At 48.7% G+C, this 14,356-nt stretch overlaps 1 protein-coding gene across 1 annotated transcript in view; it reads right to left on the bottom strand.

Moving 5' to 3' along the window:
• Positions 1 to 254: 254 nt before the first annotated feature.
• The window catches only part of PRR5L (proline rich 5 like), a 196,213-nt gene continuing 182,111 nt past the window's right edge, over positions 255 to 14,356 (bottom strand). Inside the window, exons 7-9 of the mRNA XM_049779994.1 lie at positions 11,676 to 11,816; positions 5,992 to 6,118; positions 255 to 1,197 (exon numbers count right to left, since the gene is read on the bottom strand). Of these exons, the coding sequence (XP_049635951.1) occupies positions 788 to 1,197; positions 5,992 to 6,118; positions 11,676 to 11,816 (678 nt within the window). The 3' untranslated portion in view covers positions 255 to 787. The remainder of the gene's footprint in view (positions 1,198 to 5,991; positions 6,119 to 11,675; positions 11,817 to 14,356) is intronic.

The raw sequence follows: 14,356 nt of genomic DNA, 5'->3' as shown, positions 1-14,356 counted from the left end.
GGTGGGGGTGGGGTCATTCCCAGTCCTGGAAACTAGAGGCCTTTCTGGAAGAGGCAGCATATGGGATCTGGGGATAGGTGGGGAGATTGGTGCGTTTGAGGAACCAAATTTAGGGAGGTGCCTTCTAGCATCATGTTGGTCTTATCATGTTGGGTTATGGCTGCATTTGCTCTACACAGAGCCAGGGGCTGGTGAGTGGGGAGGGAGAATAGATCTCCTTTTCCACTCCCCTTTCTTTTTTTTGTGTGGGGGTACACCAGACAGTACTCAAGGGTTACTCCTGGTTCTGCACTCAGGAATCTCTCCTTCTGGGTTCAGGGATCATATGGGATGCTGGGGATCAAAAACCCAGTTCAACCACCTGCAAGGCAAACACCCTACCTGCTGCATTATCACTCTGGCCTCTACACCCCTCTTTTGTTTTTGACACACAAGCTGCTCATCACAGGAACCTGAAAAGGCACCCCAAAATCCAGACATTCCTGTTGATTCTGGTAGTATTCTAAACAATCTCCAGCAATTGGAACAAAGAAGGGTGAGTTCCTGGGTCCCCTGGGTCAGTCTGGAGTAGAGGGAGGAGGAAAGCACAGAGAGGCCATGAGTCTGCTGACCAGAGTGGCCACGAGCAAGTGGACATGGTCAAACGGGCCTGCTCAGGGCTGGACACAGTCACAAATGTGGAGAGGGGACACTCAGCAGTCCTGGACACCCCTCTCCCCAAAGAGACAAGGAGCACTGTCCCAGGGCCATGGGGACAGAGGGAACTGGTGAAGGCAACAGCTAGGCCTCAGCTGAGGGAAGCACAGTTCAGCTCTGCGCCCTCCTGCTCGGCCCCAGCCACCTCCTCCAGCTGGCAGCAGCCTTCGTCGGGGTCGTCTGTGATGTTGGGCTCGCTGGAGCACTGCCGGTGGGGTGGAGGGAAGCTGGGCGGCCGCAGTAGGCGCCGCTCCTCGCTGCTGCCGGGCTCGGGGCCCAAGCCCGAGTGCGTCACATTAGCCATGGCCAGCAGCTGGATGTCCGAGTGCGCGTTGGCCACCGTGTGGCGCCGCACACTGCCGCACTTCTCCAGGTAGGCCTCCCCCTCTTGTTCCGTCAGCGGGCTCAGGGCCGAGTCGTTTTGGGGTCGCCTGGCAGCTGTGACTGGGGAACCGTAGTTCACGAGTGTCACCTTGGGTCGGTGTCTGGAGTGGCGTCGGGCTGCAAGACAGAAGTGGCAAAAGCTGGAAGGGAGCTGGAGGATGGGGGTGCTGAGAAGCTTCTCATTGATTTGGGATAAGGAGAGTTGGAGGCTGCCCCTCCTGGGGCTTTGATGAAATAAGGCCCCCAGGAATCTGTGGCACTTTTTGTGCAGATGCTGCCCCACGCAGGATGTCCACCAAACAAACCCCTTCCCATCAAGAACCTTGTCTCTGTCCCAGCTGCAACCTGAGCTTCATTCACCCAATTTGCTCAAAATTCCCATTTCAGTCTCTGAAATCCATGGCTTTGGCTGGATGGGCTTCCTAACGCATTTCGGTGGGCACAAGACAGCAGAGCGGTCAGGGTGCATGCTCTGGCACCCTGACAGGGTTCAATTCCTATCACCACATGATGATACCCAAGCACAGCTGGGTACAGTCCTGGAGGCCCTGATTCCACTGGGGTAGCTGAGTCTCCCTAGCACCACAGGTCCTGAGTGATAACAAGTCCTCAGGTCCTTGTGCTGAAGGGCTGGTGGGATTCCCACTCACATACCCACACCAGTTCATATATCCACAGTCAAACCCTCACATTCGTCCACACTCACATATCCATTATATTCTCTCTCTCTCATGCACACACACACACACACACACACACACACACATTCCCACACCATCACTCATACAACTCACACTCACAGGTAAGGTGTATGTTGGGGTCTGGGAGGTAGAAGGGAACCCCAGTGCTCCCTGCACCCCAAGAGCTCACAGTCTAAGAGGAGAACAAACAGCAGGCTGAGTGCAGGATGTAGTGACAGGATCACCCAACAACTGTCACCTAGAATGATCCCTGGGAGCAAGGCTGCTTCCAACTAGGCTCATGCCCAGGCAGGCAGCATCTTCCAGTCAGGGGTCTCAAACTGGAGGCCCTGTACAACATTTTGTGGTCCTGCCCTAGATGAATCTTTTTTTTTTTTTTTTTTTTTGTGGTTTTTGGGTCACACCCGGCAGTGCTCAGGGGTTACTCCTGGCTCCATGCTCAGAAATTGCTCCTGACAGGCATGGGGGACCATATGGGACGCTGGGATTCGAACCGATGACCTCCTGCATGAAAGGCAAACGCCTTACCTCCATGCTATCTCTCCAGCCCCAGGAATCTTTTTTTGTTTTGTTTTGTTTTAGTTGTTTGGGTCACACCCCCCAATGTTCAAGGCTTACTACTGACTTTGCACTCAAGGATCACACCGACTTTGCCTCCTGCGGCCCCAGGTAAATTGAGTTTGAGACCCCAGGACCGCTCTGGTCACACAGCGGCTCCTGCTGGTGTTTCAGGAGAGGCTCCAGTTCTTCCACCTGCTTTCTGCTGGATTCCCAAGACAGGGTCTGGCAGAACTGGGACTGCAGGGGCCATTGACTGTATAAAGTGTCATGAGCAGAATTTCCTCACCGAAATCCCACCAGGCCCTGGAGCCAATCCTCAGACAGGTGTGTCAGCGGTGTTCTCTGGGCTCATCTCCCTGGACAGGTCTCTGGGGGGCTTTCCACCTGTTGTGTCTTGTTGCTGTCCTCCTTTCTCCTCTTCCTCCTTCTTTCCTTTCCCTTCCTTCCCACTAGCCTCTCCACTTCCTTCCTCCTTCTCTTCTCTCTTCTCACTTCTCTTGACCTCACTATCTCTCCTCTCCTTTCTTCTGCTCCCTCTTTTCTCTCAAGGAAATCCCTCAAGATTAATGAAGCTGCAGGACTCCTCCCCTTGTAGTCAGGAAGAAGGGCCTGCACATACCCCCAAGCCCCTGCTGGCCTTTCACACGGAGGTGGGGAATGGGGTCCTCATCCCTCAGTCCCTCCCTCATCAGGCATCCCGCTGGGGTCCATATTCATCCCCACACTGCTCTAAGGCCAAGAATGGCAGCTCCTTTCAAACCCCCAGAAAGTAGCAAGTCTGGAGGAGGCGGCTCCGGGAGACCTTTGTTAGGGATTTGGTTCTCAGGACTTTGATCTCTCAGGCTGGGTGACAGGGGGACTGCCAGATGCTGCATTGTGACCCCTACACACCAAGCTCTTTGTGAGGTCCCTCTCCAGGCACCTGAAAGCCTTGAATGCTGGTTTGTAAAGAGGCAAAGTTGGTGTCTTAAGAGAAAGGCCACCCCACACACATACACAATGGAGAGGGGTGCTGGGCCCCAGACACTGGGGAGAGGGGAAGCCAGCAGAGTCCGCTGGTGCTTAAGGCCAGGAGCAGCCATGGAGGCGACTGGGAAGTAGAACCAAGACACAGCTTTGACCTCTGGCAATCTGCTTCCACCCCATCCCTCAGAAATATGTCAGGGCTGGGAAGGGGGATGTACATAGGTACAATCATTCACCCATGACCTTACACTGCTTTGTCCAACCAGAAGCAAGCTTGGTCATCTAGGGGGTCAGGCTCACCCTTGTACCCTTGTGTTTGGGAACTGGCTGACAGAGAGAGAGACTCCCACAAATGTCCCTGGGACTCAATACAACCAGAAAGGCATCAGCTCCCTGGAGCGACCAGTCAGTGCGTACACAGGATGACAGAATGGCAGCATTTGAGATGTCCTTCGCAGAGGCCAATAGGCACTCACACTCCATAGGCCCCAAGTGGACACAGCTGAGCCTCTCCTGGACTCTGAGACTCAGGCTGTGTCCATCTAGCCTATCTCTCTCAAGTTTCCACTACTCTCTCCATCTCACAAAAGGGCAGACTGAATACAGGTAAAGGGGTGAACTCGGGGAAAATGTGCAACCTGAGGCTGCCGCAGCTTTTGTGCACACCCCAAGTTCAGTAAATGTCTGGGCTTCGGTGCTTCTAATCCAAGAAGGAGCAGGCAGCAGTGGGTCCTCTGTGGTTCCTCTTGGAACTCCCTGTCGCCTCCCAGGAAAGGACACATCGGACCAGGTTGTGGGGCAGAGAGCGGTTAAGGGCAGTAGCTCGGGGCCTTCCTGCTCACTGGCTTCCCCTATGAGATGGTATCAGTCCTACTCCGCGGAGTGACCTCTAGTTGCCCAGCAAGGTGCTCACAAGACTGTGTCTCTTGTCCATTGCCATTTTGCAACTCTGAGGCCCTTTCAGTTCCTCATTCTGCATTGCCTTCCTGTTCGCTATTCTTTCCACTTCGATACCCTCCCAAGTGGTACAGTACCCCTTCCATATTTGTTCATCCAACTTATAACCATCCTACAGGGCTCATCATAGATATAACTTCCTCCCAGAAGCCCTCTCAGATTTTCAAGTCCAGCTATACCTTGCTTCCAACCCTCATACCACCCTGCATAGACCCCAGTTTTTTCGGTGCTTCCGACTCTGTGGATGAGTCACCATTGTCTATTGTTTGTGACGTCCTCACAGCTCCATCTGGAGGGGCAGGGATGAGTTGGTTCTGGTCATTGACAGGTTTGTGGCACTTTGCCTGGCACCAGGTTTCTGATAATTGGCTGGAATAATCATAACGGAGAGCAATCCAAAGAGGAGCAAGCCCTTCCCCTACTGGGCCAACACAGTCCTTGTTTCAAGAATAAAACCCAGGCTTTTGCTTTAGAATTGGACAAAATATATTCTATTGTTATTGCAGCTGGAGAGTTGCAGGTACCCCTCCTAGAGCTAGTCTTCATTGAACAGACTTCCCAGTTTTTCCTGTAATGGGCTCCAACCTGGCTGGTGGGGGAGCCCCTGCCCCGAAGATGGCCTCACATTTCCTAAATGGCTTGCCCCACACTCAGTGAGCAGAGCCTGTGGGGCATATAAAAAGGAGGTGCGGGGGGCAGAGCAATAGCAAAGCAGTAGGGCATTTGCCTTGCACACGGCTGACCTAGGGCGGACTGGGGTTTCATCCCCCAGCATTCCATATGGTTCCCCAAGTCAGGAACAATTTTTGAGCACATAGCCAGGAGAAACCCCTGAGCAACACTAGATGTGGCCCAAAAACCAAAAAAAAAAAAGGGGGGGTGTAGGTTTCCAAGGAAGGACTCCCCCCACCCCAGCTCAGGGCTGGGGAGGACAGACATGCGTTTCTCCGTCTCTTCATGCTGCTGTGGCTGGCTCCTGCTCCTGGGTGGAGTGAAGTTGGGGAAGGGCCAGGCAGGCAGCAGGCTGAGGCCAGCAGCCTCTGTTTTGCAGCGGTTGTGGTCAAACTGGTGTCTCCAGAGAAACAGGAATGGTTGAGGAGAAGTGCCAGTTGGAGCTGCTTTTTCTGCAGTGATGAGGCCCAGGCAGGCATAAGGGGGACTCCAGCTGCAAGGCAGCTCCCTTCACATTTCTCCCCAAACTCAGCTGCAGCTCCCTTAAAGCAAAAAGAGGATACAGAAGAATCCCAAATTGAGGGCTCCCTTCCACCTCTGTACCAATCTGGGAGTGCCAGTCTTGACTCTGGGGTTTGGATAGTTGTGATATTTGTGAGGGAAGGTCTCCCCATGATGTTTAGGAGGTCTGGAGCTCCCCTCCTAGCCATTCTCAGTTAACTGAGCCAATGGTGCAATGTGATGACCTAGGATTCTGCACAGATTTCTGCCATGCTGGGGATTAAGGAGTTTCAGGGCTGCTCAGGGGACCAAGTGGGGCTGGGAATTGAACTAGAGTTGGTGGCATGCAAGGTAAGTGCCTTCACTCCTGGGTCAGCTCTCACTTGGGTGGGGGTGGGGGGGAATCTCTGAATAGGATGAAGTTGTCAAGACCCAAGTCAGCAGGGAGATAGCAGAGATGTGTATAGGCCCCTGTGGGGAGCAGCAACACAGAACTAGGCTCAGGAAGATGATGTTTGTCCATCCCCTGATACCGCTCAAACATGTCCCTTACCCAGTGCAAAGGTGGGTCCCGAGAGGCCACGGTCATCGCTGATGCTGAGGAAGGGGGAAACCACTTGCTTCACCAGCTCCTCCAATTGTAGGTAGGCTTCACTGGGGCCTGTGGGCTCATGAACGCTCTAAGATATCCAGGAAGAACAAAAGTCAGTGAGCATGCCATAGTACCAGTGGTCCTCAAACTATGGCCCGCGGGCCACATATTGTATTTGTATCTGTTTTGTTTCTTCATTGCAAAATAAGATATATGCAGTGTGCATAAGAATTCGTTCATTAAGTTTTGTTTTTACTATAGTCAGACCCTCCAGTGGTCTGAGGGACAGTGAACTGGCCCCCTGTTTAAAAAGTTTGAGGACCCCTGCCAGTGGGTACCCTGTTCCATTAGCTTCACATCCAGAGAGCAATGGAAATGCAGCTGTGAGGTCCAAGGGGATCAGACCCCACAGTTATGGGCCTCTTCAAGCAGGTTGGGCACAACAGGGCCCACTCCACTTCCTGGGCCCCAGGAGGCGATCCCACTCCACGCCTCCTAATGCTGCCTTCTCTTTTCTACCCCAAAACATTTAGGACTTTTTGAGCTTAGAAAAAGTTAGAACAGATGGACTGGCCTGAAACTGGCAATTTGGAGCCTGTGGTCACCTGGGAACAACTGCTTGAATGCTTTAATAGTGACCCCAGACCCCCAAACTCAGAACAGCAACAGTCAGCAGAGACTAAAAGAATCACCGCTCTCCTCTGCAGCATACTATAAACACACCCTGCCATGCTTCTTGACTGTTTTCTGATCATGTGATGTGTGTCCGGTGTATGTTCCTCTTTTCCCTCAGGAACACATGTGAGTTTCCTGAGTAAACCAGTAGAATATATGAAAGCTGTCACATGGCTCATCAAATCACATCCCCAGTTCCTCTCTTCACAGTTGATGGACTATCTTCCCAACTTAAGTGGTTACCTTGAAATGAAGCCTCTCTTTTTTTTTTTTAAAGAAAGACTTTAATTTATTTGAATTTTGGTTTTCCAGTCACAGCTAGCAATGCACAGGTCTTACTCCTTGGCTCTGTGCTCAGTAATCAATCCTAGCAGTGCTTTTGAAACCATATGTATGCAAGTTAAGTGTCCTACCCACTGTATTATCTCTCCAGCCCCCTCCATGAATTGTTCTCCCCAATTTCTCCCCTCATAATTCATAAGCAGAGAGATGACAAAAGAGAGTAGGAAAAGTTGGGAAGACAATAGAAAAGGAAGTTTCTGCCTGGGCCTGGCCTGGATGCTCAAAAGGCTATGGATTGGTGCGAAATGGAAATGTTTCGGGCTCAAGAGATAACAATGAGTTGAAGATACTTGTCTTCCACATGGCTGACTTCTGTTCAACTCTGGTGCCCTGTGGTATCTGAGCATCACTGAATGCAAGTCTGAGGTGGCCTGAGAATTCCTCAGCACAAGAACCATATCCTCTGGCTCAGTCTTAAACCATTGGCTCAGGACGGAGAATTGCTGGGTCGCTGGGTTTTCTGAACACCATTTGAGTGGCACCACCCCACCCCTCACAAAAGATTAAAATATAAGGTTCCTTGTTCAAACATTATGAAGAATTTGAAGATAGTGATAGAAGAGAATAAAATGGAACATTATGTTCTACTGAGCATAGGTCCTTGCTGCCAGGTCCCTTTGGAAGGCATCAAATCTGGGCTTTTATTAAATCTGGCTGAGCTCCCCCCACCCCCAGGAGGAGGCAGATCTCCATACTGGCCAACATTTCAGATTCAGTCCTTTTATGGAGATAGCCTGAGTGCAGGAGCATGCAACCCATAAACACCTTAGGAGAATATGGACCCTAAATCGTAGTAGAGGGTCAGAGAGATTTGCTCAAGGCATGTTTTGGAAGATCAAAGGAAAAGGAAGAGATGCAGGCATGAGAAACACTCTTTGCTCTGTTGAACCAGGCAGGAGGCACCAGCTCCAGGACCTGTGGTGAGGAAGGGAACAGTTCCCATGATCAGAGAGTGCCCAGCTTCCTGGAGCAGCCAAGTTTCAGGGCAGTGCAGCCTGCAAACTCCACTTGGATCCAGAAGCACTCTCCCCTAGAGAAGAAGGACCTTTGAAAGGGCAAGACCCACATTCATCACATTCCAAATTCAGATTCAAACTCCCAGGGTGAGGAGAAACACAGCCAAGAGAATGAGACCTAAGGCCCCTAGGGAAATAATGCCAAATGCCATGCATTAAAAGGGTGTCGTCTAGAAGCTTGGGAGGAGGGTGTTTCCAAGTTTCTGGGAGACTGCAGGAGGGGAGGCAGGACAACGGAGAAAGGCTGAGTGGGGAGATGGAAAGCTCCTTAGGCACAGGAACTAACCCTTTTACAAATTAGGCCAGAATTCATGAGCCAAATGCAACCCTCCATCATCTCATCTCATCTCATCTCATTTGTGAATGGGAGCGCAGGTCCTATCTATCACCTGATTCTCACATTCATCATGGTCATGAACTTTCTCCAATCACATCTCTCATAGCCAACAAAGGAATACTGTATGATGCCCACACACATTTAACAGGTCTCTATGACAGGTCTCTCTTTTCTGGGTTCTGCAGGGTCCAGTGGCTGGGGACAAAGGCCATAATTTTTCCTAAGATTAGTGGGTACCAAATTAAGAGTCTGAAGCTGAGCTAGACCTTACAGGAGGCAGTAGTTTGCCTTGCAAGCAGTCAATCTGGGTTCAATCTTCGGCATCCAATATGGTTCCCCAAACACTGCCAGGAGTAATTCCTGAGAGCATAGCTAAGAGTAACCCCGGAGCATTGCCTGGTGTGGCCCAAATACAAGAAGAAAAATTTGAAAAGAGTATGAAGCCTGCTGAAAAGCAAACTGCAATAAGAACCAGGACAAAATGAAGGTTCTCCTGGGAAAGTAGCCAGTCCATCCTTAGGGAGTTTGGGAAGCAATGGCATACTCTTATATGGTTGCTGGGTTGTTCTCAATAGTGTCTCATATTTCATATTTTTTGTTTTTATTTTGTATTTTAAGCCATACAAAATGGTGCTCAGGGGTCATTCCTGGTAGTTGTTGGGGGACTAGGAATAATGGCAGGTGTCAAACCAGGTTTGGCTGAATGCAAGACAAGAGCTTCAATCATGTCTCTTTGATCGTTGAGTTGTTCCAAACAGTGTCTCATGGTTATTGAATTGTTTCCGGTAGCTTTTCTCAACAGTCTCTCACATGGCCATTGGATTGTCCCCAGTAGTGTCTCATTGGGTGTTTTGTTCAGCCAGAATGTGAGAATGTTATCAATACTTTTCATGGCCAGACAGTGGCCCCTCATGTTCTAACATCAATGCAGGAGAGAGCTTAATGAAACTCTTCCCCCCCAAAAAAGATAAATTATAGTAGAATAATTTCTCATCCCTAAAATGTTATGAATGAAACAGGAAGTGTACATTGCACTTTCCTCATAGTTCATTTGTAAATCCCAAAGGTCTTATTTTCTAGACTCCTTATTCAGACTCCAGATCTATTCTAAGCTTTTTAGACAATGATCTGAGGTAAACACTTTACTAGTCCTCTTTCTTCTCCTCTCCCAGGATACTTGACCTGACATTTGAGCCACTTACATTCCCTCTCATTCTAATAAGTAATTCCTCCTCCTCCATTTCCTCACTGGTTTTAGTGAAAAGGGAGAAAGCTCAGAAGGATGACCTCGATGGACAACAGGAAGAGATCAACAGCTGGGAACAGCAGGGAAGAAAGAAATCAGAGGCTCCCAGCTGGGGATAAAGGTCTCACAGGCTGATGAAGAAGGCTGACATCATCTTCCATAATACAACTGAAGAATTAATATTGCATCTTTCTGAATTTGGTGGGGAAGTACAGGAGTCACCTCGGGGAAAAGTTCACCCTACAAACTCTGTTTCTTAAGAACTGTATATCTTCACCCCTAGCATAGGACTCTCTGAGGCCACATTAATACTGATTGGTCAATCAATCTATAAAAACAATCACTGCAAACTAGGCAAAGGGGTGTCAGTTATCCAAGCTAGACCAAGACGATTTCCCCGAGTTTCCACAGCGTAAATATCACTACCTTTTGTTAAGGGACCTGGTGGCAGAGTGGAGTAGGGATTTGTAAGGTGAAACAAGAATACAAACCTCCAGGGTTAAACTTTCTTATTTCCTTGTTTGGGGGCCATACCTTGCTCTGTTCAGAGTATACTATGGTTCTGCACTCAAGGATCACTCCTAGGGGACCAGATGGGGTTCTAGGGATTGAACCTGTGTTGGCCACATGCAAGGCCAGCACCCTACCATTTCTCTGTGCCCTTGGTTTTCTTATTTATAAAATAGAAGCAGCAACGCTGTCCATCTCATAGGCAGAGTCATCTCCATGATTTGATTCAGACAGAAGCACACTGGAAATCCATGGCTCATGCCTGGCACATAGCCATGAACCATGAAATGTTAGCTCATCAGAGTTACATACTTGAGGCAAACCTCTGAGTTTCTTGGTAGAAGTGGGATTTTATATTTGATCAAGTCCAAACAAAGCATTGAGCAAAATTCTTCAGAAAGGGAGTCAAGGGGAAAAGGGAAGAGGTAGAGAGGTGATAGACAGACCAAGACAAAGAGAGATCAGATGAGGTTAGATTAAGACTCGATCCCTGATACCCTGAGCAGCAGGAATGATCTGTGAGAAAAGCTAGGAGTAATCCCTAAGCACAGCTGGATGTGATCCAGATCTCTCAAGAAAAGAAGGAAAGAAGGAAGGAAGGGGAGAGAGGGAGAGAAGGAAGGAGGAAGGGAGGAAGCAAGGGATGGAGTGAGGAAGGAAGGAAGAAAAGAAGGAAGGAAGGAAGGAAGGAAGGAAGGAAGGAAGGAAGGAAGGAAGGAAGGAAAAAAGGGAGAAAAGGAGGGAGGAAGGAAGGAAGGAGGAAGGGAGGGGAGAAGGGAGGAAGGGAGGAAAAAAGGGAGAAAAGGAGGGAGGAAGGAAGGAAGGAGGAAGGGAGGGGAGAAGGGAGGAAGGGAGGGAGGGAGGAGGGGAGAGGAAGGAAGAAAAGAAGGGAGGAAGAAAGGAAAGAAGGGAGGGAGGAAGAAAGGAAGGGAGGAAGGAAAAGAAGAAAAAGGAAGAAAGGAATAAAAGAATGGAGGGAGGAAGAAAGGAAGGAAAGGAGGGAGGGAGGGAGGGAGGGAGGAAGGAAGGAAGGAAGGAAGGAAGGAAGGAAGGAAGGAAGGAAGGAAGGAAGGAAGGAAGGAAGGAAGGAAGGAAGGAAGGAAGGAAGGAATCCAGACTCTTGATCCATGCTGGAGGAAGAAATCCAGACTCTTAACCCATGCTGGTTTCTGCTTGTAGTCACTGCAGAAGCCCATGTGCCTTGGAACTTTCTAGTTTCAGTGTCCAGTTACTTGAACTTTGGAACACCAGAACATACCAGGAGCTGTGAAAAGTATGTAACTTTCTTATGTAATGAAAGCATCAGGCTCCTGTTTCCCCTGTTGCCCCCCTGTCAGGATACCAGCACAGAGATCATACAGAAGCCCTGGGAAGGTATCACAAGTAAACTAAGATACAGGGGTGCCTGAAGAATCTTCCACTGAAACACTCGTCACTTCAGCCTTTCCCTCCTCATGGACAATAGGTTTCTTCTTACTTCCCTTCCTATGTTGGGGCCACATCTCTGTTGAGGTCTCACCTGTAGGATGAGCAACATCTGCATGATGGATGAGGGCAGCTGGGACTGTGACAGCAGCAGTAAGTCCCCCAGCTTTACCTTCAGAAGAACCAGGTCCCGGAAGCCCAGGAGGGAGATCTGGCGGATAGTCAGCTCCTGGCCCTGGAGATGACAGAATAGGCACCGAGTCAGGGTGAGAGATCACTGGATCTGCCCCAAAGTTTAGGAGAATGACCCATATAGTGCACCCAGGATGAGGTTGTGAAGACAAGGTGTTTACAAGGCCTATCAGAAAAAGATGGAGAGCCAGGGACTAGAACCCATCTTTGACAATGAAAGCTTCCCTTGTACCATACTGCTGAACTCAGTCACCCCAAGGATAATGATGATACATGGCATGTACAATAGGGTGATCTGACTTGTGTGCTCAGAGGGGTCAGCAGGAAAGTGAGAGAAGATGGAAAGACCAGACCAGCACCACCTCCCCACATCAAAGTAGTCTCCTCAAAAATATGAGTTAAACTTGGACACTCAACACATACCAGGCCCAGAAGGAGAAACATCAGCTTACATAAATGTGGGTAATATATAAGGGGAAAGAAACTGAAAAGGGGCTTGTTCAACCATCTGGAAAGGGGAATAGAGAACAAAAATAACGATAATTGGGCTGGAGAGTTCAGAATAATGGGTAAAGGTGCTTACTTTGCAGATAACTGACTCTGATTTAATCTCTAGCACCATGTTTGGTTTCCCACAATCCACCAGGTAGGATCTCCAAACAAAACCAATAGTCATCACTATTAATCCTAACATATAATTAAACTGTGGCTGTGTGCTATATACAATTTTAAATATTGTCTTTTTATTTTAAGAAATATGGTGGCAGAGATCAAAATTAGAATCTCACCTGGTGGTGCCCGTACTCTAACATGGAGCTGCATCTCTGTCTCTCAAAATATTTTAGATATAAATAACAAATTAGATCTCCTAGGATGCTTGTCCTGGAACCCAGAATGGCAGAACTTACCCAAGAAAGAACTGGATTTCAACCCCATTCTGTCCAATGGTGGATTCCCCAAAGTTTTCTAAACCATGGTGGGAATGGAGAACCACTTCCCAGAACTTCTGTGCACATATACATACAGCAGATATCCAAAGTGATCATTTTTTATGTAGCCAAAGATGTCACTAGGGTGCTCTTCCAAGCAGCACATAGTTTCTTATCCCCCAGATATTTCCTATAACTCCTTAGAGTGGTGCAGAAAAGCATGTTCAAGAGTAATCTGATCCAGGGCTGAAGCAACAGATAGGGTATTTTTTTTTTTTTTGCTTTAGAGCTGACCTAGGTTTGATCCGTGGTATCCTATATGCCCCCCCAAGTACCATCATGAATGATTCCAGAATGCAGAGCTTGAAGTGACCCATTAGTATTGCAGGGTGTGATCTCCCCAGTAAAGAATAGTTTGATCCAAGAGGGACACTGTACTACCTACCTACATTTGTAAGCTTAGTTCAACCAAGCTCTCCTCAACCAGCTTTGGTTCATTTTCCAAGGTGCTACACTCCTCTTTATATCTTACACCACTGTAGCACTAACCCCTGCTCAAGGTATCCATGCCTTACTCCATATCCAGGCCAGTCACTTTCCTAGAGCAGAACAAAACCCATACCCTTGAAACTTGCAGGCAACTCAAAGCTGAAGGGTGAAGTGAGCTAGTTCAAGATCACAGACACAATCAGGGAGCTGTTAGAAGGATCTGGCTGGAATAAAAGGCATCTGGGTATTCCAAGCAACAGTACCAAACTCAGTGGTTCTTCAAGTGGAGTGTCTAGACCAGTAGCAAGAGTAACACTTGGGAAGTTGGAGAGAAGGGGTGGTCAAAGCAATAGCAATGGTGGCTAGGCCTTACCATTTATCTAGAGAAACATAACAACACACCCTGAAACCATGGGGTTCCAGCCTGGCTGTGAGTTTCATATACCCCTGTGTGCCCTCCAAGACTGCAATGCTGGTCTCTCCTTTTGAGAGAGGCCTGTCTTTGATCTGGCAACTCAGGTCTGTCTTTTGTGCTTGTTTTTGTCTCAGTGCTGGTGATTGAATCTAGGATGGTATGTGAACAAGATAATAATTCATGAACTACTTCTGGCTCCAAGTTTTGTTTGCACAGAATCAACCCCATAGTGTCACACATGTCAGGCAAGCACCTTACTTTGAATCTCATCCCCCATTCCCAAGTCTATGAGAGGCTTTTTTGGTGGATGGGCTCCCATGTGGTGCTCATGAGGTCTAGCTAGAACAGCCATTTTGTTCAACTGAGCCAGTTGCTCAATGTAAGTGTTGCAGGATGCTTAGAACCTGCAATGCTGAGGGTCTCTAGAGTTGTATCCAGTGATGGAGAATCAGGAATGATGGCACCAGGAATGAATCTCTGGGCATGGTGTATGCTGGAAAGTGCTGTAATATCTCCTCTTACAGACTATTTGAGAGAAGAACCACTTCTGGATGAGAAGTAAGCAGTGCAGGGAAGAAGTGTGTGGTTACAGAGACTAAACTATCCTCACAAGTGTAGGAAGCAGGATAGAACTCAGGAAGAGAGGGAACAACAGCAGATTGCATGATAGAGCTTCAGTTGGAATCACTGGGAAAGAGACTCTTCAGGTATAATTTCTTTACTCAAGGTCATTCTACACTCCTGGCAATG

The sequence above is a fragment of the Suncus etruscus genome, chromosome 9 (genome assembly GCF_024139225.1).
Source record: "Suncus etruscus isolate mSunEtr1 chromosome 9, mSunEtr1.pri.cur, whole genome shotgun sequence".
NCBI classification, from domain to species: domain Eukaryota; kingdom Metazoa; phylum Chordata; class Mammalia; order Eulipotyphla; family Soricidae; genus Suncus; species Suncus etruscus.
Note: the sequence above shows the minus strand (reverse complement) of the source record. Positions and strands in the feature narration are given on the sequence as shown.